The sequence below is a fragment of the Urocitellus parryii genome, unplaced genomic scaffold, assembly GCF_045843805.1.
Source record: "Urocitellus parryii isolate mUroPar1 unplaced genomic scaffold, mUroPar1.hap1 Scaffold_48, whole genome shotgun sequence".
Taxonomy (NCBI): domain Eukaryota; kingdom Metazoa; phylum Chordata; class Mammalia; order Rodentia; family Sciuridae; genus Urocitellus; species Urocitellus parryii.
This window is the reverse complement of record NW_027554049.1, coordinates 110,126-136,880: the sequence shown is the minus strand read 5'-3', so window position 1 is coordinate 136,880 and position 26,755 is coordinate 110,126. Positions and strand designations below refer to the sequence as shown.

The following is a 26,755-nucleotide window of genomic DNA, read 5'->3' as shown; positions in this document are numbered from 1 at the left end:
CCTGCCGCGCTCAGGTCCCCAGAGGCCGCCCACCGCGCATGGCGCTGCGGGGAGGCCAGGGTTCTCGGCCCGCGCGCCCCGCCTCTCCCGCGCAGCCGAAGGCGCTTCCGGCCCCGCCCCGCGCGCTTCCGGCCCTGACTCTCGCCGCTCAGCCGCTCGCCCACCTGACTCTCGCCGTCGCAGAAGACGTGGCAGCCGCGCCGCAGAAGGTGAAGGAGCAGCGCGACCGGGCGCAGCCCGCCCACAGGTACAGGTAGCACACGTGATGAGCATGGCCGGCGCCCGCTGCCGGGGAGGCCCGGCCGCCGCGCCGCGCCCCGCCGCGCCGCGCCGCGCCGCGCTCAATAATTAATTGAATTTTAAATGACCCATAAATTTTGAAGCAATTATCCTATAGGATAATTGCTTCAAAAATAGGATAATTGCTTCAAATAGGATAATTGCTTCAAAATTTATGGGTCATTTAAAATTCAATTAATTATTAGGTCTATAACATCTTACAAAGGACTGAAACAGATTTCTAATTATTTGAATAAAAGCAGTTTTAGAATTTGTTAACAGTTGGGAGATTTTTTAATTATATGTTTTTATATTTTTACTGACTCTAAAAACCCTGAAGGACTTTTTAAAAAGCCTGTGAAGGTAAAAAGATTATTTATGATAGTTGTTTGTGAACCCATTGTTTATTCAATGCGTTTTTATTGGGCCCCTCCCAGATGTTGCAGACAGAGGGAGTCTGCATTGACAGTGTCCAACCTGGTCTGATGAAACTTACAGTACAGATATCCTATGTTAAGTTATGTTAAGGGAAATAATTTCCAAGGCTATGTGGATCCGTTCCTAGAATAAGAAAGGAGAATAAAACAGCATATTTGGGCTGGGGTGGAAGCTCAATGGAAGAGTGCTTGCCTAGCATGTGTGAGGCACTAGGTTCAATTCTCAGCACCACATATAAATAAATGAAATAAAGATCCATTGACAACTAAAAATATTTTTTAAAAAGGTGAATAACTAGTGATTGACAGGACAGCACTTCATGGTCTGTAATCTCAAATTCACATCTTAAAACAAATGTGGCTCTCATGTGTGTTTTAAATACTATAGTGGATAACCAGGTTAATATGAGAATTGTTCTTTTCCATCATATTTTGGGGGAAAGTTGTCCTATATTTTGGTTCATTGGCTAGAAACCATCAGGAATCTTTTGTTAATCTGTGACTAAACTCTACAGTTTACCTTTTGAGTCTTTATTGTTAGGAACAGTGAGGAGTATATTGTTTAGATTAGTATTTTCTGTTCTCTGAATGGTGTACACATGTATGGCAAGGATGACGAGACTTTATCTTAATGTCTTACCTCTGTCATCTTTGTGGAACTTTTGTAACTTAAGGCTATTGCCATGTAACTATAATCTGAATTCACATTATAATGTTTGTGTACATATGTTTTCAACTTGCAAAAAGTTTATCACTTTATTTGAGTATATTATGTCAATTTTGTTTTTATTTTTTATGTTTTTCCTTTTATTTAATATTGTACTCTGTCAATAATTTTTTTCTGGTTATATTTAAGTACATGTGAAGTAGGAGTAGTTAACGATTGAAATATGTATTTCTTGCTTAAAATTAATGTTTGTTTCAGCACAGGATGACAGTTGTTAAAATCTGATTGTTTGAGTACATAGGTCCTGTATTATTATGTGTCTAATTGTTGTAGTCCCAGACAATTTACTTATTTAGTGATGTTTAGTATTCTTCTTACATTGTTAAAACTCCAAAATATTATTGGTATAGACTGAAAAAGTAAGCAAAGCTTTGCAATGTATAGAATAAAATGAATCAAACTTTTCTCTCATGGGCAGTGGCAGAGGAATGAAGATAATGAGGCAGTGCTGTGCTGAGAAAGGAATATGATGAATAAAGCATAGTTTGAGTATTTATTTAAATACTTATTATCATTTATAAAGTGTTAATGCGAATTTAACATCATAAGTTTTAAACTAAAAAGCTGTAGATTTGCACTAGTGAAATAAAATTTCTTTTTCTTTTTTTTTCTTTTTGCAGGATTTTGCTAATATAATGAAAATGCTAAGAAGCTTAATTCAAGATGGTTACATAGCCTTATTGGAGCAGCGTTGCCGAAGTGCTGCGCAGGCCTTTACAGAGTTGCTAAATGGTTTAGAACCTCAAAAAATAAAGGTAAAATTGCCAAATCATAGCTTGTTTATCAATACCAGTGCACCTCAGATGAATTTAGAAAAAATCAAGGCTTTAACTCGAATTTATATACCTTATACCTGGGCTGGGAGCAGGTGAATCTCCTCCAGGTTGTGGGGCACAGGTGATGATCCCAATTCAGAGTTTGTGATTACATTCAATGTATGATCCATGCTTATGTTCTCTTTGTTGGGGTTATCAGAACCTTCTGGCCTTTCCTTTTATGAAAAGGAGTCTTTTAATAAAGCAAGAATTTGGACTCGCTTTTAGGTTGCATTTTTTTATCCAGCAAGAAGGAATTAATTAGATAAATGAGTAGCTTAAGCAAGATTGTGAAAGCAGATATCTTACTTAATCTGTTACTAACACATGCAAAAACACATGATTTTAATTAAAAATTATTCTAATTTATTATGAACTATGCCTTAAACAACTGACACATCGATTCTGTGTTTTATTTTTTTTAATTTTTTTTTAGTTGTAGTTGGACACAATACCTTTATTTTATTTATTTATTTTATGTGGTGCTGAGGATGGAAGCCAGGGCCTCGCTCATGCTAGGCGAGCACTCTACCGCTGAGCCACAACCCCAGCACTGATTTTGTGTTTTAAATACTTGATATGAATATAACAGTTTTGTATTTGCAAAATATATTTTCTAATTCTATTTGATCATTAATTCAATCATACTGATGAATGATGTTATTACACTTGTTTAGTGATGTTATTACACTGTTGTGGCTAGAAGGTTAATGTGATGTAAACTGGCAGATTTATGTTTAGATTTTTAACTAAAGCCTTTTTATTGACAGCAATTGAACCTGGCCATGATTAAATATGTATTAGTAGTATATGGACTTGCCATTTCTCTGCTTGGAATAGGACAGCCTGAGGTAAGATTGTAACACAGAGAACAAACAATTAAAATAGGATATTGGTTTTGTAAGATATATAAAAACTGTTTTTCCATTTTGGCTCATTTCCTTCTGTGTAATTTCTTGAAAGGCTGAAATAGCTAAATTTAAATAGTTTGTGCTTTTTTTTTCTTTTTTTTTAAAGAAAACTTTGTATTCCTATTAGAAAAAAGTAATGCTTGCAGTACTGGGCTTCTACATCTTACTTACATAAAAAATAAAGAATCTAATGTATCATGGTAGGCAAATTGCAAAAACATAAAGTTGAAGGAAAAGAGCAGGTTGGAGAACACAAACATTGTGATAACACTAGTGTATAATTTCGTATAGAACAATACTAAATATTGTTTATGGATACCTCTGCATTTTGTAAAACTGAAAAAAAATCATGGACTACCCGTTTATCATATTTAAGATAATGACAACATTTATTGATAAAAGAGGGAATGGGCCTGAGGAAGTTAGAAAGGAGATGTCAACTTTGTGTTATGCTGTTTTATTAGAAAACTGAAGTAAACATGATCATGCTTAATAGCTCTTAGTTCTGGGTGATGAGTAGTTTGGTGTTTGGTTAATTCTTAAGTGGAGGATTCAGGTAATAGCATACGGTCTGCATGTAGGTGTGAGCTCTAGTGGTCCCCATTACTCATGCTCTTCTTTAACTTTCCTGGGATGCTTACTTACCTGTGCTTTTCAGTGTTATAACATTGTTTGAGGTTCTCTAGAATGATTTCAAGTATTATAACATATCCTTTCTGCCAACTTGGATGCTAAACTTCCCTGTTAAAATGAAAGTTCAACTCTAAATTGCTACCTAGTTAAGATCAAACTTGACGTTTATGTTTTACTCACTTCTGAGAATCTACAGTGCCTGAGGTTCATTTTCCTTGTTCTTGATGTGACAGATGGAATGCCTTCTATTAATTCCTGTCTAATTCTGTTTTATAATATATCAATGGAAACAGGACTTCATGATTTTAATTCTATCTTGACAGAATAATAAATTTCATGCTTTCCCTTATTGGAATTGAAGAAATAGTTTCTTATACTCATGATTTACTATAAAATAGACAAATTTTTTTAAAAAACTATGAATATGGTAGAATTTATGCATTTAAAAGATTTTCATCAGCATAGACCCTTAAGGAAGTCATGTGTTGACCACAGTCCAGCCCTTGTTTCAGACATTCTTGGGATGCCTCTAAAGGGCTATTTTTTTTTTTGGGGGGGGGCTATTTTTAAGATAGCTTTTGTCTAAGAGAGCAGTACTTAATAGGATGTAGATTACAATGTGTGTGCATGTGTGTATTTGTATTTGTGTGTTTTTTATCATGAATTTACATCTTATAGTATTAGCCAGCATGGGCCATCACTTTGTGTGTACAAAGAAACGTTTATATAGTTGGCTGTCTTATATTTTTGGCAAGGTTGGATTTGTTGAATTCCTGGGTTTCCATATGTTCATCTGATTAGCTACAGGAAATTTGTATAACTTCTAAGAAAATGAAATGCAGAGAATATAATTTTTCCATAAGAATTTTTTAATATACAGTTTTTTTAATATTACACGAAAGAAATCAACTTTGGGGTGAAGTCTGTTTTAACATTTTTCTTCTTGCATAAGTGATTATTGTTCTCACCTTTATTAAAGGAATTATCTGAAGCTGAAAAACCAGTTTAAAAGGATTATTGAACACTACCCCAATGAGGGACTTGATTGCTTGGCCTATTGTGAAATTGGAAAAAGTATATTTAAAAAAAACCAGGTTAGTAGAAATGACATTAATTTCCAGGCTGATAAATTTGAAGTCTTAATGTGATGATGATCCTTTTTCTGGAATTATTTTGTTACCTTATGTGTGGCACACTATTATGATTGTGATTTACTTTGAGGAGCTGGCATCTTAGTATCGATATTAAGTATTAAAGCAAGATCAATCAGTGCAATTCTTGATGCTTCTTAATTTTGTAATTCATAAGAAAGTCAGTAATAGAGTATTTAACATGAAGAATTTAATATCCATTTGTACATTTCATGTATAAATGGTGACTGAATTGATATAAATTAGTACTTTAAAATATGGTTTATACATTTTGATGTTAAGCACCTATTTCCAAAACAATTGTATGAAAGTGTTTTAAATAAAAGGTACATGTTAACATGATGTTAAATACATCATAAGTTAAGCATAAAAACCTTTCTGAATTTCTATTATAGTAGAAATCCTTATTCCAAGTTCAAAATACAACTTTTCTCTAAATGTTTTATTGCTCTTAGTCTTGTCTCCCCAGATTGCCTGTATGACCCTTACAGAACAGGATTGTGTCTTGGGCTTTAAAAAAAGAAATCTGTGTTTCCAACCACTTGCATTCAATATACATAGGTTACAGTATAAAGAAATAATTGTTCACTGATTGAAATATCTCTTATAATTTTTAATTTTCCTCATATTTTCATCTAACTTTTTAGGGAAAGTTTTTTATGAGATTCTTGGGAACCCAATCTTAGAGTGTGCCTGGAACCTCTTTGTAGATTTTTAAAGATTAAAGAAAATTCTTTTACTTCATGAAGTTAATTTTGAATTGGTCTGTAAGGATCAAGTAGTTACAAGGGAAATAGGATTTAGCAATCACCTTTATAGTAATAGCAAATGAAATTAATTTCAAAGTGTAGTGTAAATTGTTAGGACATACTTGTTTAATGCAACGGTGATATGCTGGTATTCACAAGGTCCAGGAAAGAAACATAAATGTGTAAAATCATGGAAATGTGGTAAACTGAAAAGTCTTTGCCATGTTGAAAGGCATTTACATTTTAATTCCTAAGTAATATGATGTGGGTAAAAGTCTAATAGCTGCTTTTTGGCATTGTAATGTACCATTTGTATCCTGCTATTGATAATTGTCTTATGGTGGATGGTAGTCTAGCTTTTCTACATATAAATCTTTTTTTTTTCAATTTTTTGTCAGTGAGTTATTGGCTTTTTTTTAAACTTTATTTTTATTTGTTTACTTTTATATGGTGCTGAGGATCGAACCTAGTGCCTCACGTGTGCAAGGCAAGCACTCTACTACCACTGAGCTACAACCCCAGCCCTACATATGAATCTTTACATATGTATAGGCAAAAATAAGTTTTTAAATTAGAAAATAGTTTCAAGATTGGAGAAAGCAGGGAATCTCTTTTTTTAGTCTAAAGAGAATAAAGCCCTCATTAACTTCATAATCTAATACTTCAGTATCTTTTTTTTTATTGTTGATTCCTAGGAATTGATGACTCTGGTATCTCTCTCTGTCTTTCCTTTTCAGCCTCTACACATACTTCATATGTGTGCAAATGTTTTCTTTTTTTTATTGGTTATTCACAACATTACAAAGCTCTTCACATATCATATTTCATACATTAGAATCAAGTGGGTTATGAACTCCTATTTTTACCCCAAATACAGATTGCAGAATCACATTGCTTACACATCCACATTTTTTTTACATACTGCCATATTAGTGACTGTTGTATTCTGCTACCTTTCCTATCCTCTACTATCCCCCCTCCCCTCCCATCTTCTCTCTCTACCCCATCTACTGTAATTCATTTACCTCCATGTTTATTATTCCATTCCCCTCACAACCTCTTATTTTTTGAATGGAACAAAGTTGCATTTTAAAAGGAATAGAACGCACCTTACCATGATAAAGCCAAAGGCCAGGACACAGTTATATTTAGTTTATATTACTGTAATAGCAAGCAGCAATAAACCTTAGTTTTATTTAAAGGAAATTTAGTGTTCATTGAATACTTCCATCTGATGTTTTATTGAAGGTACTCCTACCAAGAAGCTCTAGGTCTTGTGAACTCTTGTAGTAAATGAAAATATCACATCACATCTTTTTCTTTTTTTTTTTCCTAATTCTGATTTTAGATTCCTAGAAGCTCTCAATCACTTTGAGAAAGCAAAAACCTTGACTTATCGTCTTCCAGGAGTGTTAACTTGGCCCACCAGTAATATGATTATTGAAGAGTCTTAGCCAGAGAAAATAAAGGTAACAGTTTGTTTTTGAGAATGTTCCCTGCTAGCTATATTAAGTGATGCAGGTGTTGAAAGACAGACAGTAGTACTCTCCTCACAGTCCCTGACATGCATTCTCCCTTGAAAGAGAAACAATGACTTTTAATGCACGTTTCCTAGGTACTAGTGACACACCTTCCATTCATCATTACATTTTCCTTACAGCAGCCTTGAGAATTGTGTAGTATGATCATTTCCATTTTACAGTTTAGATAGGTGAAGTGATGAGCTCATGGTTAAGCATCAAGGAAGTGGTAGAGCTGGAACTTGAGTTCAGGCATTCTGACATTAGTGCATGTGTTATTAAGCAGGATGCTGTACTGGTTGTACTTAGAGGAAGGTACAGTATTACTGTTTTATTATATTAATATCATTATTGAGATGGTACCTGAGTTTATGAATTGAATTATGAATTTAGTGTCATTTCTGGAGCCATATGGATGCTTTACCAATTCTAGAAAAACTAATAAATTTTGTCTCATATACCAGAACTTGCTTTTGTATGAAGCTTTTAAAAGTACAGGGGCCAACTTTTACAACTTAATAGTAAAAAGAGAAATAATCGAATTTACAAGTATATAATAGACATATCTGCAAAGAAAATAGTGATAACCCATTAGTACAATATTGTTAACCATTAAGGAAATGCAAATAAAAACACAGTGAGATACTGGTTCACACTCTGAGGATATGCATAGATATTAAGTGTTGGCAAGGGGATGGAAATATTATAACATTCATACTTTGCTGGTTGTAATGTAAAATGGTGCAGCTGCTTTGGGACAACAAGACTGGCAATTCCTCAAATAGTTAAACATAGGGTTACCATGTGACACAGCATTTCCACTACTAGATTTGTACAAAAAAAGGAAAACATGTTCTCCCCAAAACTTGTACATGAATGTTTATAGCAGCACAATTCATAATAGCCCCAAAGGGGGAACAACCCAAGTATCCACTGATGAATAGATAAACAATAAGTACTGATATATGATACAACATGCATGAATCTTGCGAACACTGTACGAAATAAAAGAAGCCAGACACAAAGGTCACATGCTGTATGATTCTGTATATATGAAATATCCAGAATAGGCAAATCTGTATACAGAGACAGAAAATAGATTGTCTAGGTCTGGGCATTAGGGGAAAAAGATGAGGAACTGCTAATGGTATTGAGTTCCTTGTTGGACGATGAAAATATCTAAATTTAGATTGGTGATGGTTGTACAACATTTTGGATATATTAAAAGCCACTGAACTGTACTCTTATGTAAGTTTTATTATATTTATATCAACAAAGCTGTTACAGAAAAATAAAGCACAGAGATTATTAGATTTTCCTCTCATTATACCATATTGGGATGGAGATATACAAGTTATTGACAACAAAATCCAGTACTGAAAGCATGGTGTTAGTCTCTTGGGGGCTTCTAATTCTCTAGAGCATTAACAAATACATGTGACAGAGATAGATGAATGGGAGTGTTAGGATTTTAGATCAAGTTACATTGAGAAAGAGATGAATCATAGGATTTTCAGGCTTGCCGTAAGGCTTATTTTATCTTAATTGTTCGATTTCTCTTAATTCTTTCCTTTTTTTTTTTCCTGCTTTCTGGGCAGTTCCTCCAAGACCTATTCTGAAACAGAAATGTTCTAGGTAAGATTTTTAACAATCAATCAGTAGTTTTTATATTGTCTCTTAGTATATAACTCTGTTAAATGCAGATTTCTAAATTGTGCTATTTTTTAAAATTGGCTGTGTAAACATATATAAATAAGTATTTTAAAAATTATTTTTATGGATATTTAAAACAGAACTAGCTTTAGAATGATTAAATACTGAAAATTTGAAAAAGTCACTATTTAGTGGTTGAACTTGTAAGTAAAATTATAACATTTCATGTTATGAAATTACTTATCAACAGATTTGGCATTTAACAAAAATTATATAGTTAGCTTTTGGCTTTCAATTTCAAAAGCATTTTTGCTTTTTTATTTTTCTCCACTTTAAACATTTTGAACCAATGACTATTTCTTACCTTGAAATACTTAGTGTATTGTCAAAATTATTCACCTCTGTATCTTTCTGTTCAGATCAAATAATTCCAATCCTTTTTTCTTTTCTTTTCGGTCCTGCTTCTTGTTTTTCATCCTAAAAAGTGATTTTTTTCTTATAATTTGTGACCAAGAAAAACCAAAAGAAAAGATGTATAGAATTATTTGTTGAAAAGGAATCAGTGTAACCAAATCAACCAAATTCCCATGTTGTTATTGGGGTGAAAATAATATTTTATTATGGGATCTTGCTTGCAGAGTACATGTACTATTCTTATTTACCCTACACAGTAATTTATATACATTATGTACATGGAAATAACATCTATACAAATTATACATAGCTTTCTTAATTAAAAGTCACAGCCTATTGCTTGGAGAATGTTTTCTATAGTAGGCAACAGAAAGTAGTTCATTGAGCAATTAACAAAGGTAAATTATCACTAATTGTAAATGTTTATCAGCCTAGAGAAGCTAAGACTGAAAGAAGACAGAAAATTGAAAAGAAAGATCCAAAAACAAGAAGCAAAAAAATTAGCACAAGAAAGAATGGAAGAGGACTTAAGAGAAAGTAATCCACCCAAAAACGAAGAACAGAAAGGTATGCAGAAGTCCAAACATGATAAGAATAGTATGCATTTGCTTAAACGTACAAATACAGAATTATAAGGCTCATATTATTATTTAATTGAAGTATAGATTTCAATTAGTATTTTCATACTATCACTAAAATATAGAATTCAGTTAGCGCGGCACTCCTACAGCCCTGAGTCCAGGGTCCTCTGCGGCTCACAGGAAAGGCTGAGCACGCACAGCGTGGGGCGGAGCCTCTTGCAGCCAGATGGAGGGCCGAGTGCCAGGCTTCTTAGTAGCCTTCCAGGCAAAGGGCCCACCAGAGGCGATGAGGACACGGGTGCTGGAGCAGGACTTATGGCAGTGCAGCCTGACAGGTAAGTGGGCTGCAGGAGAAGGGCCGCCCAGACGCACCACCTGGTGCACACCAGCTTTTCCCAAGCCAGGTCTCAAAGGAGGTTTTCCCGGGCGGGGCTTCCCCTCCACTGGTAGGGGGTGGGTGGAGCTCGGTGCAGGGCACTTCGTGGTAGCCTGGCAGTGGGCGAGGTGGGCGGGCACTCCAGCTGTGCGGGTGGTGCCCCTTGACACTTATAGCGGGCGGGTGTGGGGGGCGGGCGGCGGCGGGCCTGGGGGCGGCGGGGGGCGGGGCGGCGGTCCGGGAGGCGGGGCCAGGCGCCGGTGGGGCCTGGCGGCCTCTAGGGGCCAGGCAGCAGCGGGCCCTGCGGCGGCGGCGGAGGGGGGGGGGCGGGGCCCGGCGGCGGGGGGGCGGGGCCGGGCGGGTGTGGGGGCCGGCGCGCCCTGACCGGTCTGCGCATGCGCGAGCCCGGCCAGGCGGCGCGAGGTCACAGGTGGGCGGTTGGCGGCGGTTGGCAGCGGCTAGCAGTTGGGCGGGCTGCTTTGGATGCTGCTCCCCAGCTGGGGTCCTCCACACAGTGTAGCAGGTGAGCAGGCCGGGGCTGCCTTTGGGGCCTGTCGGTGGCTTGGGGCCAGGCGGCGGGGGGCCCGGCGGGGGGGGGGGGGGCGGTGCCGTCAGGGCTTCGGTCCGGGAGGCGGGGCCGGGCGGCGGTGGGGCCTGGCGGCGGCTTGGGGCCTGGCGGCGGCGGGCCGAGCTGCGGGGGGGCGGGGGCCGGGCGGCGGCGGGACCGGTGGCGGCGGGGGGCGGGGCGGCAGGGGGCGGGGCGGCGGCGGGCGCTGCCTTCGGAGCGGCGGTCCGGGAAGGGCGGTCCGGGAGGCTGGGCCGGGCGGCGGTGGGGCCTGGCGGCGGCTTGGGGCCAGGCGGCGGCGGCGGCGGCGGCGGCAGGGGGCCAGGCGGCGGCGGGGGGCCGTGCCGGGCAGCTGGGGGGGGGCCGGGCGGCGGCATGGCCCTGCGGCGGCTTGGGGCCGGGTGGCGGGGGGCCTGGTGGCAGGGCGGCGGGGGGCGGGGCGGCGGGGGGCGGGGCGGCGGGGGGCGGGGCGGCGGGGGGCGGCTGTCCGGGAAGCGGGGCCGGGCAGCGGTGGGGCCTGGCAGCGGCTTGGGGCCTGGCGGCGGCGGCGGACCCAGCAGCGGCAGCGGGGGGCCGGTTGGAGGCGGGGGGCTGGGCGGAGGCGGGGGGCTGGGCGGAGGCGGAACGCCGGGTGGAGGGGGACCGGGCTGCGGGGGGGCGGTGCCCGGCGGCGGGGGGCCGGCCGGGCGGCGGGCGGGTGTGGGGGGCGGGCGGCGGCGGGCCTGGGGGCGGCGGGGGGCGGCCTGGGGGCGGCGGGGGGCGCTGCCGTCGGGCGGGGGTCCGGGAGGCGGGGCCCGGCGCCGGTGGGGCCTGGCGGCGGCTAGGGGCCAGACGGCCGCGGGCCAGGCGGCGGCGGGGGGGCCGGGGCCAGGCGGCGGGGGGGCGGGGCCCGGCGGCGGGGGGGCGGGGCCCGGCGGCGGCGGGGGGGCGGGGCCGGGCGGGTGTGGGGGCCGGCGCGCCCTGACCGGTCTGCGCATGCGCGAGCCCGGCCAGGCGGCGCGAGGTCACAGGTGGGCGGTTGGCGGCGGCTAGCAGTTGGGCGGGCTGGTCCCGGAGGCGGCGCGGGGGGGGGGGGGGGGGGGCCGGGGCCGGGCGGCGGGGGGGCGGGGCCGGGCGGGTGTGGTGGCCGGCGCGCCCTGATAGGTCTGCACATGCAGTGTAGCAGGTGAGCAGGCCGGCGCTGCTGTCAATTTAAATAAATTAAGATAGCTAATTCTTTGTGTTCGAAACTATATTGTTTCATCCTAAACATTTTATTAAAAAATGTTTTTTTTAAATGATATTATTCCTTTTAACTTTTAACCAGAGTCTTCATTTTTCTGATGGAGAAAGACATAAAAATATAGAAATCATGATTCTTGATGATGACATTCCAGAAGGAGATGAAAAATTTCAGCTCATTTTAACAAATCCTTCTCCTGGACTGGAACTGGGGCAACAGACAATAGGTATTTGACAATTTCTTCTCCATAGCCACCTCTTTTTCATGCTTGTTTCCCTAATTTGGGGGAGAGACAGATTAGAGAGACTTCATGATTTCTACTTAGAATAAAAAAAACATTTTAAATTAGGCATCTTGGAATTCTATGTCAGTGTTTTTGAATGGGTATATTTATGTAAAGAACAAAAAGAGTTAGTTGGTACTAAAGATACTATTGAGTCATTTCCACAATTTAGAATGTTCAAAACATGAACAGAGAGAATGCAGAAAATATGTCTCAAGTGATGGCTATAAAGGAGGAGGAGAAAAATAGGTAAAACAAAATAAAGGGAAAGAAAAAGAATGTATAAGAGAATTTGACTGTGAGAAGAAAAAAAAGGAGAGAAAGAGAAACAAGTAAAAAACGAAACAAAACAAAACCAAAATTAACAAGACAAAAACACAGACCCTTAAGGGTCAATTCAAGGAAAAATAAACATGTTTAAAAAATGCTAAAACTGAGATAAAAAAAAAACAAATGTATGTATGTATGTATGTCTACCAACGAATCACTCCAGCAAGAATACATACACACATGCACACTTAAAGAATCATCTCCACTTAGGTGTTTCAAAGTGTTGATAAAGGTGGATGTCGGTGCCTATCCTCAACTGTCATTCTGTTTCTTCTTGGGCTATGTATTGAGAGTAAGAGACACAACCTTGGTTGGGGGTTAACTCCTTCCTCTTTTTGTGTTGTTCACTAAACTGCCTACTGGGTTGGCCTAACATTGAAGTTGTTTGAAATAGCTTTCAGCTTCCCTGCTTACCATTATAAGACAGGAAGGAACGGGAAGTACTATCAACTGCAGTTTTGTGCAGACAGATAACATTGATGCACTCCGAGTGTGGAGCTTCTGCACAGTCCTAGTAGTGATGTTCTGGTGGCTAGGGCTTAGGTCTAATCAGAGCTTAAGGACTTTGTTGAGTATTATCTTCCCTGGAGAACACACATTCCTAGTGCCAGGCTGATGGCAATCGCTGCCAGGATCTCAGGAATCTCCATAGAATTCTATTTGTAGGACAGGAAAGCCAGTCCTCTCCACGTGTTTCACGTCTCTATAAGTCTTACACACTCTGTTGCCCACAAACATGGCCTTCCCACACTTAGTCCCTAAGTGTATTCATACCCACTTGTTCAGTTTCATGACCTCTTCAGCTGGTTATGTGAGCCACCAGACTCAAAGGGTTAGTGAGTTGCACTCCCCTCTGTATTTCTTACTTGAATCACCATGGGTACAATATTCTCCATAACTCTTGCATTTGTGTTCTACTAGGTACACGTTGGGCCACATGATGGGACATTATGGCAGTTCTTGTTTGATCTTACAGGCTTCTGCAGCAGCAAACTGCAAGGTGGCCTCCTCAAGATGACTTCCATGTCAGGTTGAGAGAAACAGATTTCACAACAAGCACATTTCAAACAAGAGCCTGTTGTGCAGCCTCTGGATAGCTAAATTATGACTTTTTATCATCCATAGGTTTTTCCATGCCAATAGGTTGTGTCTCTCTCTATATATATTACCCCTCCCCTCTGTGGCCAATCAGTGCTGCTGCTGCTGCTGCTACCAAGTTGGCTCCAATGTACTCTTTCTTGTTCTTTGTTCAATGCATCTTCATTTCTATGTTTCTAAGAGACCATGATTGTCTAAAATTGAATTTCAGTTCCCTTTTTTTACCCACCTTGCTGAGAAGCAGTTCTCCTGCTGCTTGAGTGTGGAGTCATGGAGCAACTGGAAATGCAACCTTCCTCTATTCCACAATCTTGAATCTCTTCTAAATTTATATTTCAAACTCTTATCATAAGATAAGTTTTTTTCTTGTATCTTGTTAGTAGACAAGCATTTCATTTAAGGATGAAAGTTCTGGACCTTCTTTTCCATTACCTTTGCCTGACGGATAGCTCCAGGACATGTTGAGCAGTAGCAGTGCTGGCAGTCATCATTATCTTGTTTCTTTCTTTTTTTATTGTTATTATTAGTTGTTCAAAACATTACAAAGCTCTTGACATATCATATTTTATACATTTGATTCAAGTGGATTATGAACTCCCAATTTTACCCCATATACATATTGCAGATTCACATCGGTTACACATCCACTTTTTTACCTACTGCCATACTAGTGTATGTGGTATTCTGCTCCCTTTCCTATCCTCTACTATCCCCCCTCCCCTCCCCTCCCATCTTTTCTCTCTACCCCATCTACTGTAATTCATTTCTCTCTCTTGTTTTTTTCCCCTTTCCCCTCACTTCCTCTTACATGTAATTTTGTATAACAATGAGGGTCTCCTTTCTTTACCATGCAATTTCCCTTCTCTCTCTCTTTCCCTCCACCCTCTCGTCCCTGTTTAGTGGTGATCTTCTTCTCATTCTCTTCCTCCCTATTCTGTTCTTAGTTGCTCTCCTTATATCAAAGATGACATTTGGCATTTGTGTTTTAGGGATTGGTTAACTTCTGTTTTTACTGGGAATGTTTTCACTGTTTCATCATTAAATTTGGTCTCTGCTGTTGACTTCTGAGAGGTAGCATCACATCAGGTTGACAAACCTACCTTCCATTCTAAGATTGCAGAGTATTTTCATATAATAAAGGAATATGAAATTTTATGTAATGCTTTAAAAATGACCTCTCTTTAAAAAAAAAGGAAAAGGTACTCTTAAAATGATCACTTGAGGTCGAGAGTTGACCTTTTTTCCAATGAAATATCCACACTCATTTCAGCATTTATAACAGCCCTTCTTATTTTCACTTATCATTGAATATTTTTGTTTTGACAGCTGTAATTACCATCCTTGCTAATGATGATGGCCCTGGAGTTCTATCATTTAACAACAGTGAGCACTTTTTCCTGAGAGAGCCAGCAGCTCTCTATGTTCAGGAAAGTGTTGCGGTCTTGTACTTTGTTCGGGAACCTGCACGAGGACTGTTTGGAACTGTGACAGTTCAGTTCATTGTCACGGAAGTGAATTCTTCAACAGAATCCAAGGACCTGACTCCTTCCAAAGGCTATATTGTATTAGAAGAAGGTGTTCGACTCAAGGTACAGTATGCAACTTTAATGAGGATGAAGCTTATAATTCTAATATTTACAAAATATTTTTTCCTGCATCCTCAAAAGAAGAAAAAGATATTTCCAACTTAGGTGAGAAATAAAGACACGATTAGATTATTATGTGACAAGTGCTAATGTACTATATAATATGTATAGAGGGCAACTGAAGGAATTTACTATTAATAGAGAAATATGGAAATAATAAAAATACACATTTTTTTATTTTAAATTCCAAACTTATTTAAATGGTATACTTCACTTTATATGTAAAGCATAAGCCAAAAAAGCTCCCAGCCTCAGTCAGTCATTTCTTTTTGCTATATTTTAATTAAGCAGCATGTAACTGCTGCTTCAAACTGTTTGAGAATAGGAATAGTGTTTTAAAGAGAAAAATCCTGGATTTGAGATTAATTATGAATGTGATCTATCCTTACATAAGTTTAGTTTCCCAACTTATTTTTCTATATATTTTCCATTCCTGTATATTGATTTTCTGTTCCTACTAAACTTTATTTTTAAAAATATAGTTGAAGTTTAAATTAGTTCATCGAATTATCTTTAGACATTTTTCAAGCTAGCTAAAATACTGCTTTAAAGAAATACATTTGGGGCTCGCCTGGCATGCGTGCGGCCCGGGTTCGATCCTCAGCACCACATACCAACAAAGATGTTGTGTCCGCCGAGAACCAAAAAATAAATATTAAAAATTCTCTCTCTCTCTGTCTCTCTCTCTCTCTCTCTCTCTCTCCCTCTCTCCCTCTCTCCCTCTCTCCCTCTCTCTCTCCTCTCACTCTCTCTTTAAAAAAAGAAATACATTTGCAGCCCTTTCCTCTAAACTAATTCATCTAACAATCAAATAACTTTCTCAATTTTAAGTTTTTGTAAAGTTCAACATATTTTTTGTTCATTTTTTAAACGTTCTTCCAAATTTAAAATCTTTGATTTCTTCAAAGACACACTTAAATTGTGAAAAATACAAAAGTTCAAATTTGAAGTATATTAAAATTTGTCATTGCTTTATTCACATTTTTCTCTTAATAATTTTTTTGTAATTTAAAATGTTTAAAATTTTTTTACTGTAATATTTTGTGTCTTTTTCTCGGCGTGTATTTAAGTAAAACTTTTGTTCATTTGGTAAATTAAACATTAGAGAAAATTAGATTAAATATTTTTGGCTCACACAACTGTTTTTGCTCCACGTTTTTATTTTGACATATAAATAGTAAAATGCACCAATTCCAAGCATATGGATTAATGATTTTAAACATAGTATACACACATATAATGACCTGTATTAGTCAGCTTTTCATCACTATGAACAAAATACTGATAAGAACAACTTAGTGGGGAAAGATTTATTTTGGCTTAGCGTTTCAGAGGATTCAGTCTGTGTCATCGGGCTCCAAGGTAGAATCGTCTTGGTGGAAGGGTGGAGTTGAGGAAAGCTGCTCAGCTTATTGCACCCGGGGAAAACAGAAAGCAAGAGGAAAGTGCCAGAGAGAACCCAGACCTTTCCAGGAAAACCTCTATCCCTTGTGACCTACTTAATACAAGTAGTCCATTCAGCCATCAGTGGATTAATCTACTGATGAGATCAGAGCCATCATGATTTATCACTTTCCAAAAAGTCTACCTCTGAGCAGATGAGACTTTGGACAACATTTCATATCCAAAACATAATACCTCCACTCAGATTAAAGATATTAACACTACTATTACCCAGATGGTTCTCTTTGGCATCTTGCCTTTTCAAGAGGAAACCACTTTGTAATGTTTTAATTGACTCATTTTTGCTGATTCTTGAGCTTTGTATAAATAGGGCCTTATAGTATCTATTATTTTGTGTTTAGCTTCTTTCATGCTTCTTTCATGCTTCTTTTGTGTGGTTGCGGACATCCGTAGCTGATCCTTTTTTATTGTTGAATAGAGTTTTGTGGAACAGATCACCATTTATTTATCCATTTTCCTGTTGATGAACATTTGGGTTGTTTTCTAATTTGTTCCTACTATGGCTTTTTTGTAATATATATATTTTAATTGTCAATGGACCTTTATTTATTTATATGTGGTGCTGAGAATTCAACCCAGTGCCTCACACATGCTAGGGAAGTGCTACCCCTGAGCCAGAACCCCAGCCCCTCTACCATGGCTTTTTAATGGTGAATCCTAGACTACAAAGACATTAATGAAGTTATATAGCCAGAGCAGGATAAAAAAGTATCCCAAAAAAGGACATGAATTTAATATTTTAATATTTTATTCTGTGTTATTTAAAAATGTCATTTATTTTTTAGACACTTCCATGTAGTGTACCACAGTGTTGAAAATCCCAAAAGTAATAACATGAAAATCCCAAAAGTAGCTATCACATTATGGGGACCATTATTAAATAAAAAAGAGGTGCTGTTTTTTGAAAGACATTATTTTGGTTTCTAAAATGTTTAGTAAATTTCTCTATGTGTTTTGCAAATATATTCTATTCTAGTAACTTTACTTTTTTATTTTGTTTTCAGGCCCTGCACATTTCTGCTGTATTAGACACAGAACCAGAAATGGATGAGCATTTTGTTTGCACCTTGTTTAATCCGACGGGAGGTGCTAGACTAGGGGCTCAGGTTCAAACCTTGATAACAGTATTACAAAATCAGGCCCCTTTGGGGCTGTTCAGTATTTCTGCTATTGAAAATAGGTATAATTTATTTATAAGAAAATGTCACTTCTGAAAATAAGGAAGAAATAATTTTTGACATAAGAAAATGCAAAAGAAAATTGAGGTGTGATTATGTAAAGTGGACTTTTAAAATGAATTCCAGACTTAACCATGGCCTGCTTAATGGTGTCATCAGAATTCTTATTTTCTCATACTTCACACTTCTAGGAAAAGGCCTGCATTATTTTGTGATTTTAGAAATAAAAAGCAAGAAAAAATATAAAATATACTTGGTCACTGAATCCAAATACATTACTCTTTAAACATATTAAAATGATTATAATTATAAAATTTCCTTTGGAAACTGACAGATATTTATATACAGTATATTAAGAGATTTAGTTTTATTCTTATACTAAGAATTTCCTGTTTTTTCCTGTCAGATGTTTTTGATTTATGTGTGAAAAAATTCAAAAAAGACAGTTTTAAAATGTGTAATGTTAAATTACTGATCTTCAGTATTTTCTGATTATAAGTGTTGCATTTGTACTTAAAAAAACTCCATAAATGAATATTTTCAAGCACACATTTGTCTTGAAAATATTCATGTATCAAATTTGTGCATGTCATTTGGGTTGTATAAATGTAGAAGCATATTAAGCATATACTGGTAATGTGACATATATTTTAAATATGTAGAAATTATATTCTTTTTCTGTTTTCCACAATTTCAGAGCCACTTCTATAGATATTGAAGAAACCAACAGAATGGTATACTTAAATGTGTCGTGTACTAATGGCATTGATTTAGCTGTGAGTGTGCAGTGGGAGACGATATCTGAAACAGCCCTTGGCATGAGTATGTTTAGTTTTTTATGAGAAAAAAATGCTGTAACTCAGAAATGTTGCATGTATAAGATTTACATTATTTCCATGAATTATAATTTATGGGTTTATTAAAAATGGGAAACAGATATTTAATTTTATTACTATATCCAAGAATATTTGAGTGCCTAGGAATGTTACTGAGCTCATGGAGCTTAGAATTTAAAGTGTACCAAAATAATAAGTAAAAATCAATGTGGAGGAATCAATTATGCAAAGAACTGGGTTGGAGGAACCTGGGAGACACGAGGGGGAAGCTTTAGAGGCAGGAAACTCAGGCATAAAAGGACATGTCATAATTGAAGAACCTCAGTGAATAGGGAGTACAGAAATAGGGGAGATGCAGAGATCATTGAAGAACTTGAGAAATATTTTATGGATGTCAATCTTTTATCCCAGAGTTAATGGAAAACCTTTGAGTGGTTTAGGCATGGGGAAGATGGTATGGTATGATCATGTTTGCATTTTTAAGTGTTATTCATAGGACCGTGTAAAGAATTGGTTGGTATAGCAGAGAAGAGAGGATGCATGGAGATGAGCAAAAGGGCAACAGATGATGGAAGTTTAGAGCAGGTGATGAACTGGGTGCAAGGGTGAGGGTGAGACCCAGATGACTCCTAGCTTGTGTGGTAGGATAGAGTGTCTTGCCACTGACTAAGAGATGTGTGAAAGAAGGCTAGGTGTTGTTTTGGTGAGGGAATTAAAATAAATCTGTTTTAGCACATTTTAAGTTTGAGTTCCTTTTGAGAAGGCGTTTATACTCAAAGGAAGGTCTCTGCTGCAAGATAGACTTAGGGATCTGACATGTGTTACTGTTTTTAAAGTCATGGACATTGATTTAACAATCTGAGAAGAGGAGCTCTAGACAGAGAAGGGAAGAAGACCCAGCCTGAAAATTGAAAAGCATCAGATTGAATGGCTAGGGATAGCAGAGTGATCTCACGAAGGGGATTTGGAGACCTGGTGAGAAATACAGGAGAAAACAGTAGATTGCAGATACTAGAAGAGTGTGTTAAAGGGTGGGAGACGGGCTGGGGCTATTGCTCAATGTCAGAGTGCTTGCCTAGCATGCCCAGGGTCCTGAGTCCAAACCCCAGTGCTGGAAAAAAGAAAAGAAAGAAATAAAACATGTTTTAGCATATTTCCCTTTAAAATTACAGTTAGCAAGTATTTATATTTAAATAGACCTTGGGAAAGTTCATATGGCTATAGAGTGAAGTATTAGTACTCCTTTTGTTATCCATAATTGTTATTTTAAGTTACTATTTTTAAGTTTTCTAGCCTCTTTCTCTCTCTCTCTCTCTGTCCCTGTCTCTCTCTCTCTCTGTCCCTGTCTCTCTCTCTCTCTCTCTCTCTCTGTCCCTGTCTCTCTCTCTCTCTGTCCCTGTCTCTCTCTCTCTCTCTCTCTCTCTCTCTCTCTCTCTCTCTCTCTCTCTCTCTCTCTCTCTCTCTCTCACACACACACACACACACACACACACACACCCCATGGGGAATTCATTTGTATTGAAGTCATTAGTCTCAATGTTTAAATAACAAATTAGAGCAGATAAGTTTGAGAAGGAATTATGCACTGGTAAATAATGATTTATGTTTTTTAGGGGGAATGGATGTTGTCTTTTCCATATTTCAAAGTTTTTTTGGACAAGCCAGTTTCTGGCTGGTGTTTCTTTACTTTGGAAGATTCAGTATATGGTATAATGTTAAGAAAATCATCATTTACTATTTACCGATGGCAAGGGATTTTTATTCCAGTAAAGGTAAACATTGCTTATTTTTTTCCACAGTGCACAAAATAATATATACAAGTAAATGTGAGATACATTATGAGTTAACTGTTTTTTGTAATTCTCATTTTCTAGGATTTAATGATACAAAATCCTAAAACTTGTGAGGCCTTTAATATTGGTCTTTCCCCCTACTTTGTAATTACTCATAAAGAAAGAAATGAAGAGAAGTCTTCTGTTAACAGTGTGTATACCTTCACATCTGGATTCCAGTTATTCCTGGTAAAAACAAAATCTTCATTTTATATTGCTTTACCTAAAAGAAATTCAGATTTGTAAGACTGATCTAAATGGATGACAATGTATATTCTATGTTAATGAGTAACAGAACTTTTTGCAAGTTGATACAAATTGTAGCATGTATCTTAAACGGGGGCTATTTTTGTTGGCTTGAAATGATGTATGCTTATGATATATGCATACCTAGTGATCAGAATAGTTTTAAACATCGAGTCTTAAACATCAAATACTAACTCATTAGTATAATATTTAGTGCCTTTCTGAGTTAAACTCTTTAAATTTTTATTCCCACTTTTCTGTCTTCCTTGCAGGTGCAAACAATCATTATTTCTGAGAGTTCCCAAGTAAGATATTTTACTTCAGACAGTCAAGATTATTTAATTGTTGCAAGTCAAAGAGAGGATTCCGAATTAACTCAGGTTTGAATCTTTGAAAATGAAGATCTCCCCAACTTTTAAAAAAATACTGTAATTGAAAGTTATGAGGTAGGGTCTAGAGATTTGGTATAAAAGAAAACCATAGTTTGTGGTAAAGTAGTAAAGGAGAATATGAATATTTATTGGTCCCAATTAACTTTTAAACAACAGTTATGAATATTATATGTTCTTCAAGAGCCAAAGCAAATGTAATCATAAACATGAACATTTAATAAGAATTTAATTGAGTTGGAAAACATTATGGAGGAAAATCACACAGCTAGATAGATGGTATCACTAAAAATTCATGATTAACATTACCAATTGGGCACTCAGCATCACCCCAGAAATTTCACATTTTTCTAGCACACTACATCTTATAATCTCCTTAATGCTTAATTGATAATTTTTGTCTCTGGTGCTTCTGTACATGCTTCTTATCGCCTCATTTTCAACTAATGACCTCAGTGAAATGAAAGTCACTAGAGGGAGATTACTTATTTTCCCAACACCAAATTCAAAATTCCACTTAAAAGCCAGTGTTGCCCCTCCCTCCTGCTGCAGCGGAGGAGTGTCCTTCTGGAGAAGCCCTTCCTTTCACATGGCTGCCCCTCAGCCTTCATAAGGTTTAGTTATTCCCTCCATAGCTGGCATTTCTTTCTCCACGAAATTATTACAGTTGGCATAAATAGTTGAGAATTGTTCAGTTTACAACGAAATCCCTTGATCTCTTCCCTTTCTGATTTCTTTTTTTTCATTTATTTTCTCTCCTTTTCGGTAGGACGTTGTGAGAGAAGTGTCAGCTAGCTTTGTCTACTTCTCATGCTCACCCATGGCGACTGGGTTGCCAAATCTAGTGGATATGTTTATCACTGTCATATACAACTTCCCACCAGCATGAGACTTAGTCATACCCAAATCTCATCCCCCTCTACTCTTGCTTTGTGATACCACAAGGCTTTCCTTCTTAAGAACTCTGTCTGCTCAGTCTCCATTGCTGGATCCTCCTCCCTTTTCTGAATCAATATGTCTTAGAGTATTCCATAATTCAGTTTTAGTTCATATTTCTTCTTTCTTTTCACCTACTATGGGAAATTTCATCAGTTCTGTAGCTCTTCATAGGAACATTAGGCTAGCTTTACATATCAGCTGTAGGCTAATGTCTTTCAAATCATATCTGCAACCTTTCCTCTGTAGTCCAGACTTGAATGTCTAACTGCCTATTGATGCATCCACTTAAATATATTTTAGGAGTGTGTTATAATGTATATCAAGCTGAACTGTAATTAATTTTCTCTATGAAACTGTGCTTGAGTATTTGCTTTTATCTCGGGAAGTAGTAACCTCAGAAATGCAAGTGCTCAAGGGAGAATTCTGTGATATATTTTGTTGAATTACCCCCTTTTTTTTCTTTCACATCTAATTGATCATTAAGTGTTTTTGAATCTGTGTCTCCATAATATTTTTGAGTGTAGACATTTCTTCCCACCTCAGCTCATCTCCATCTAAGCGTAGTTCTTATCTTTTCTTACCTGAACTGCTAGTCTCCAAGCAAGTCTCTGAAGTTCTCTGATCTCAGATTCATTCTCTATTGGTAGCGAGAGTAATCTTTTAAAAATATTGATTCATGTTACTCATTTAAAAAATTTAGTGATTCCCAATGATAATAAATTTAGCATTAGTTAGTATACTATATATGTAGGATAACCATATTTCTTCTAGCCCAGGATAGCACTGGATCATGCCATGTCCTTGTATAATTATTATTAATATTTCAATCTCTAAAGAACCCCTACATGAATGGTAATTGTATGGTCACCCAAGAAAGGATACTTCATGACCTCCCCTTTCCTGTCTTGACTGTTCAACCCCTTAGCACTGTCAGCTTTCTGGGCTAGTTTTTATTCAGAGCACCATAACCATCTGTATCTTAGAAACTGTCATGTCATTCCTTCTAACTTCATTCCCCTAATACATACATTTCTTTCATCATATCATCCTGACTTTTGGCTTCAGTACCAGTTTTAATTTATGGTCATCATTTGTTCAGTTATTGCTATGTGAGTTTTTGCCTTTTCCTCATCGTTAATAAGAGTGATAAAGGAGGAGGTCAGTGTACCCAGGCTCCTAGCTTAATGCTTGTCTCAAAAGTCCTAACTGTTGACTGCATAATTATTAATTTTTCTTTTTTAAATTAGAGCTTTATAGTTATACATAGTAGTTGCATTCATCCTGAAAAACTCATACATGCATGGAAATCTATTTTAGTTCATGATATCCATTTTTCCCTCCTCTTTTTCCCTTCCATCCTCCTTCCCCTCTCCATCCCTTTCCTCCACTCTGCTAGACTTCCTTTCACTTGTCTATTATTTAATATTTGATTCATTTGTATTATCCTTTCCTTACCTCCTCCTTTCCTTATTTTACTCTAGCTTCTGCATATAAACTTTGAGTTTCTGAGTTTGGCTAATTTCACTTAACATGATATTTTCCATTTTCATCCATTTACCAGCAAGTACCATCATTTCATTCTTTTTTATGGCTGAGTAAAACTCCATTGTGTGTGTGTATGTATCATAATTGTGATACATATTAAGAATATATATATGTATATGTATATGTGTGTGTGTGTGTGTGTGTATATATATATATATATATATATATATATATATATATTCATTCTATTCCAGTCATCTATTTATTGGCATCTGGGTTGATTCCATAAGTTACCTATTGAAATTTTGCTGCTATACACTTTGAGGTGGCTATATCCCTGCAGTGTGTCAATCTTATGTCTCTCTGGAAAAATACCAAGGAGTGGGATAGCTAGGTCATAGGGTGGTTCCATCTCTAGGTTTTTGAGGAATCTCCATACTGCTCTTCAGAGTGGTTTAGTAGTCACACCAACCATGTTCAAGTGTACCTTTCCCCCCCCAACATCGCCAGCAATTATTATTCATATTCTTGAGCAGTGCCATTCTGACTGGGTTGAGATTACATTGTATTGTAATTTTGATTTATATTTTCCTGATTGCTGTTGAACATTTCTTTCGTATATTTGTTGGCCATTTGTGTTTCATCTTTTGAGAAGTTTCTGTTTAGATCTTTTGCCCATTTATTGATTGCATCATTATTATTATTATTATTATATTATATTTGGTGCTAAGCTTTTTTTAATCTTCTGGATATTAATCCCCTATCAGAAGAATAGGTGGCCAAGATTCTTTCCCTTTCTGTCATCTCTCTCTTCATGTTCTTAATTGTTTCCTTTGCTGTAGACAAGCTTTTTAGTTTTATGGCATTCATTTATTCTTCATTTTATTTCTTGCACTTTGGGGGTCTTGTCAGTATCTATATGATGGACTATGGAGCCTATGTTTTCTTCTAGTAGTTGTAAAGTTTTTGGTCTAATTCCCGAGTCTTTGATCCATGTTGATTGGGATTTGTATAGGGTGAAATAGAGGGGTCTGTTTTATTTTTGTATACATAGCTATCCAGTTTCCTACCACCATTTGTTAAAAAGGCTGTCTTTTGTCTGTCTAAAATATAGTTTTGACAGATTTTTCAAATGTCAGATGGCTGTAAGTATGTGGATTTGTCTCTGCATCTTCTCGCTGTGGCTGCTGCTTCCTTCTTGCTGTGAGGTAAGGAAGAGGGAGGGTGTGGGTCTTCGTGGGGGTGGCAGCCAGGGGGGCGCCGCTGCCGCCTGGGTCTCAGTCCTGCCAGGACCACCACCGCCTCGGGGTCCCGGTCCTGCCGCCTCCTCCTGCCACCGCCTCGCTGCGGTGGCGGCTGCTTCCTTCTTTCCTCGAGGTAAGGAAGAGGGAGGGTGGGGGTCGGCGTGGGGGGTCAGCTTGGGGGTGGCAGCCAGGGGGGCGGGGAGGGGACGACTTCAGTGGCCTCGCCTTCCTGCCGCCTCCGCCTCCTTCCTGCCTCCTTCCTGCCGCCGCCGCCGCCTCATTCCTGCCGCCTCCGCCACCTCGTTCCGGTTCCTGCCGGCGCCGCCGCCTCGTTCTCGTTCCTGCCGCCACGATTGAGGTCGGCTTTGGGGGCAGCTAGGGCTGTGGTAGCGGCAGCGGCAGCTTCCTTCCCGCCGGGAAGTAGGGCAGCGGGGATGGGAACCTTGTTAACTTTAGCCAGGGCGGTGGCGGCGGCAGCTTCTTTCCCGCTGCAGGTAAGGCGGCGGGGCTGGGGTCCACGTGGGGGGCAGTAGGGGCGGCGGCAGCTTCCTTCCAGCGGCAAGGTAGGGCGATGGGGCTGGGGTCCTGGGGGGTGGGCAGTTAGGGCGGCGGTGGCAGCAGTTACCTTGACGCCAGGAAGTAGGGCAGCGGGGATGGTGTCCCCGTGGGCTTTGGCTGGGGCGGTGGCGGCGGCAGCTATTCCCGCTGCAGGTAAGGCGGCGGGGCTGGGGTCCACGTGGGGGGCAGTAGGGGTGGCGGCAGCTTCCTTCAGGCAGCAAGGTAGGGCGGTGGGGCTGGGGTCCTGGGGGGTGGGCAGTTAGGGCAGCTGTGGCCATAGTTACATTCACGCCAGGAAGTAGGGCAGCGGGGATGGTGTCCCCATGGGCTTAGGCTGGGGAGGTGGCGGCGGCAGCTTCATTCCTGCCGCGAGGTAAGGCAGGGTCCTGGGGTCCGCATCGGGGTAGTAGGGGCATCAGGGCAGTAGGGGCGGCGGCAACTTCCTTCAGGCGGCAAGGTAGGGCGGCGGGGCGGGGGTCCTGGGGGGTGGGCAGTTAGGGCGGTGGCAGCAGCTAGGTTCACGCCAGGCGTCCACGCCACCGGTGTCCCAGAGCTGCGGGGCCTTTTGGCTGCTCCTATTACTTGCCCGCTGGGGCTGCGAGCTGTCTGTGGGTGACCTTCCCCACAAAGGGCCGCGGAGCTGCGTGGACGCTGGCAGCAGCAGCGACAGCGGCAGTGGCTCGCCTATGAGGGCGCAGACATTTGTTGCAGTTCTTGGGGCTTTGTTGTTTTCCTTGGGCTTTTACCCTTCTTTTGGTTAATTTTGGATAAAATGTCCCCCGTGATGTAAATATTGAGCAAGGAACCTTGGTGACGTGGGGAGCTTTGCCGAAAGTGCAGTTTGGATTCTGCTTTTCCCATGGTGGCGGCTGGATGAATCTTCACTGCTGGCTGTGGAAAAGGCTAGGGAGGCTTGTTAGTTGAGTTTTAAATTTCCCAGTGTTGTGTTTAAAGGTTTTACGTGCATAGAAGAGGAATGTTCACCTTAAATAAGCATATGAGCGGTTGACAGGGAATGTTTTCCTCTGGGAAAGGGAATTTGGTAGCTCTGACCCATGTCAGTCTGTGAATATTTAGACGTGTAGTGACTTTTTAACATTTTTCATAAAAACCTGTTATTTACAGTTATATTGTTAATACTCCTTGCCTTAAGTTCCCCGGCAAATCTTTTTCATGCCTTCTGAGAAAGTAGAC

General features: G+C 39.7%; 1 protein-coding gene and 1 pseudogene across 1 annotated transcript; both read left to right on the top strand.

Annotated features, from left to right (window-relative positions):
- The first annotated feature begins 169 nt into the window (after positions 1-169).
- Positions 170-20,848, top strand: LOC144252600 (adhesion G-protein coupled receptor V1-like). Its single transcript, XM_077794822.1, has 13 exons — positions 170-247; positions 2,064-2,198; positions 3,029-3,109; positions 4,782-4,896; positions 7,051-7,171; positions 8,821-8,857; positions 9,720-9,856; positions 12,118-12,259; positions 15,071-15,333; positions 17,859-18,034; positions 18,730-18,854; positions 20,482-20,640; positions 20,743-20,848. Exons 8-13 carry the CDS (start codon positions 12,163-12,165, stop codon positions 20,763-20,765), a joined length of 843 nt encoding a protein of 280 aa, XP_077650948.1. The 5' UTR covers positions 170-247; positions 2,064-2,198; positions 3,029-3,109; positions 4,782-4,896; positions 7,051-7,171; positions 8,821-8,857; positions 9,720-9,856; positions 12,118-12,162; the 3' UTR covers positions 20,766-20,848.
- Positions 20,849-24,877: 4,029 nt separating this feature from the next.
- LOC144252599 (transport and Golgi organization protein 1 homolog) overlaps positions 24,878-26,755 on the top strand; it is an 84,140-nt pseudogene continuing 82,262 nt past the window's right edge.

Bases quoted from the DNA above. Each gene is read 5' to 3' on its own strand.
- LOC144252600 (XM_077794822.1), top strand. From the start codon at position 12,163: ATGATTCTTGATGATGACATTCCAGAAGGAGATGAAAAATTTCAGCTC. The intron at 15,334-17,858 runs GTACAGTATGCA...TTTTGTTTTCAG, and splicing joins AAGAAGGTGTTCGACTCAAG to GCCCTGCACATTTCTGCTGT. The intron at 18,035-18,729 runs GTATAATTTATT...CCACAATTTCAG, and splicing joins ATTTCTGCTATTGAAAATAG to AGCCACTTCTATAGATATTG.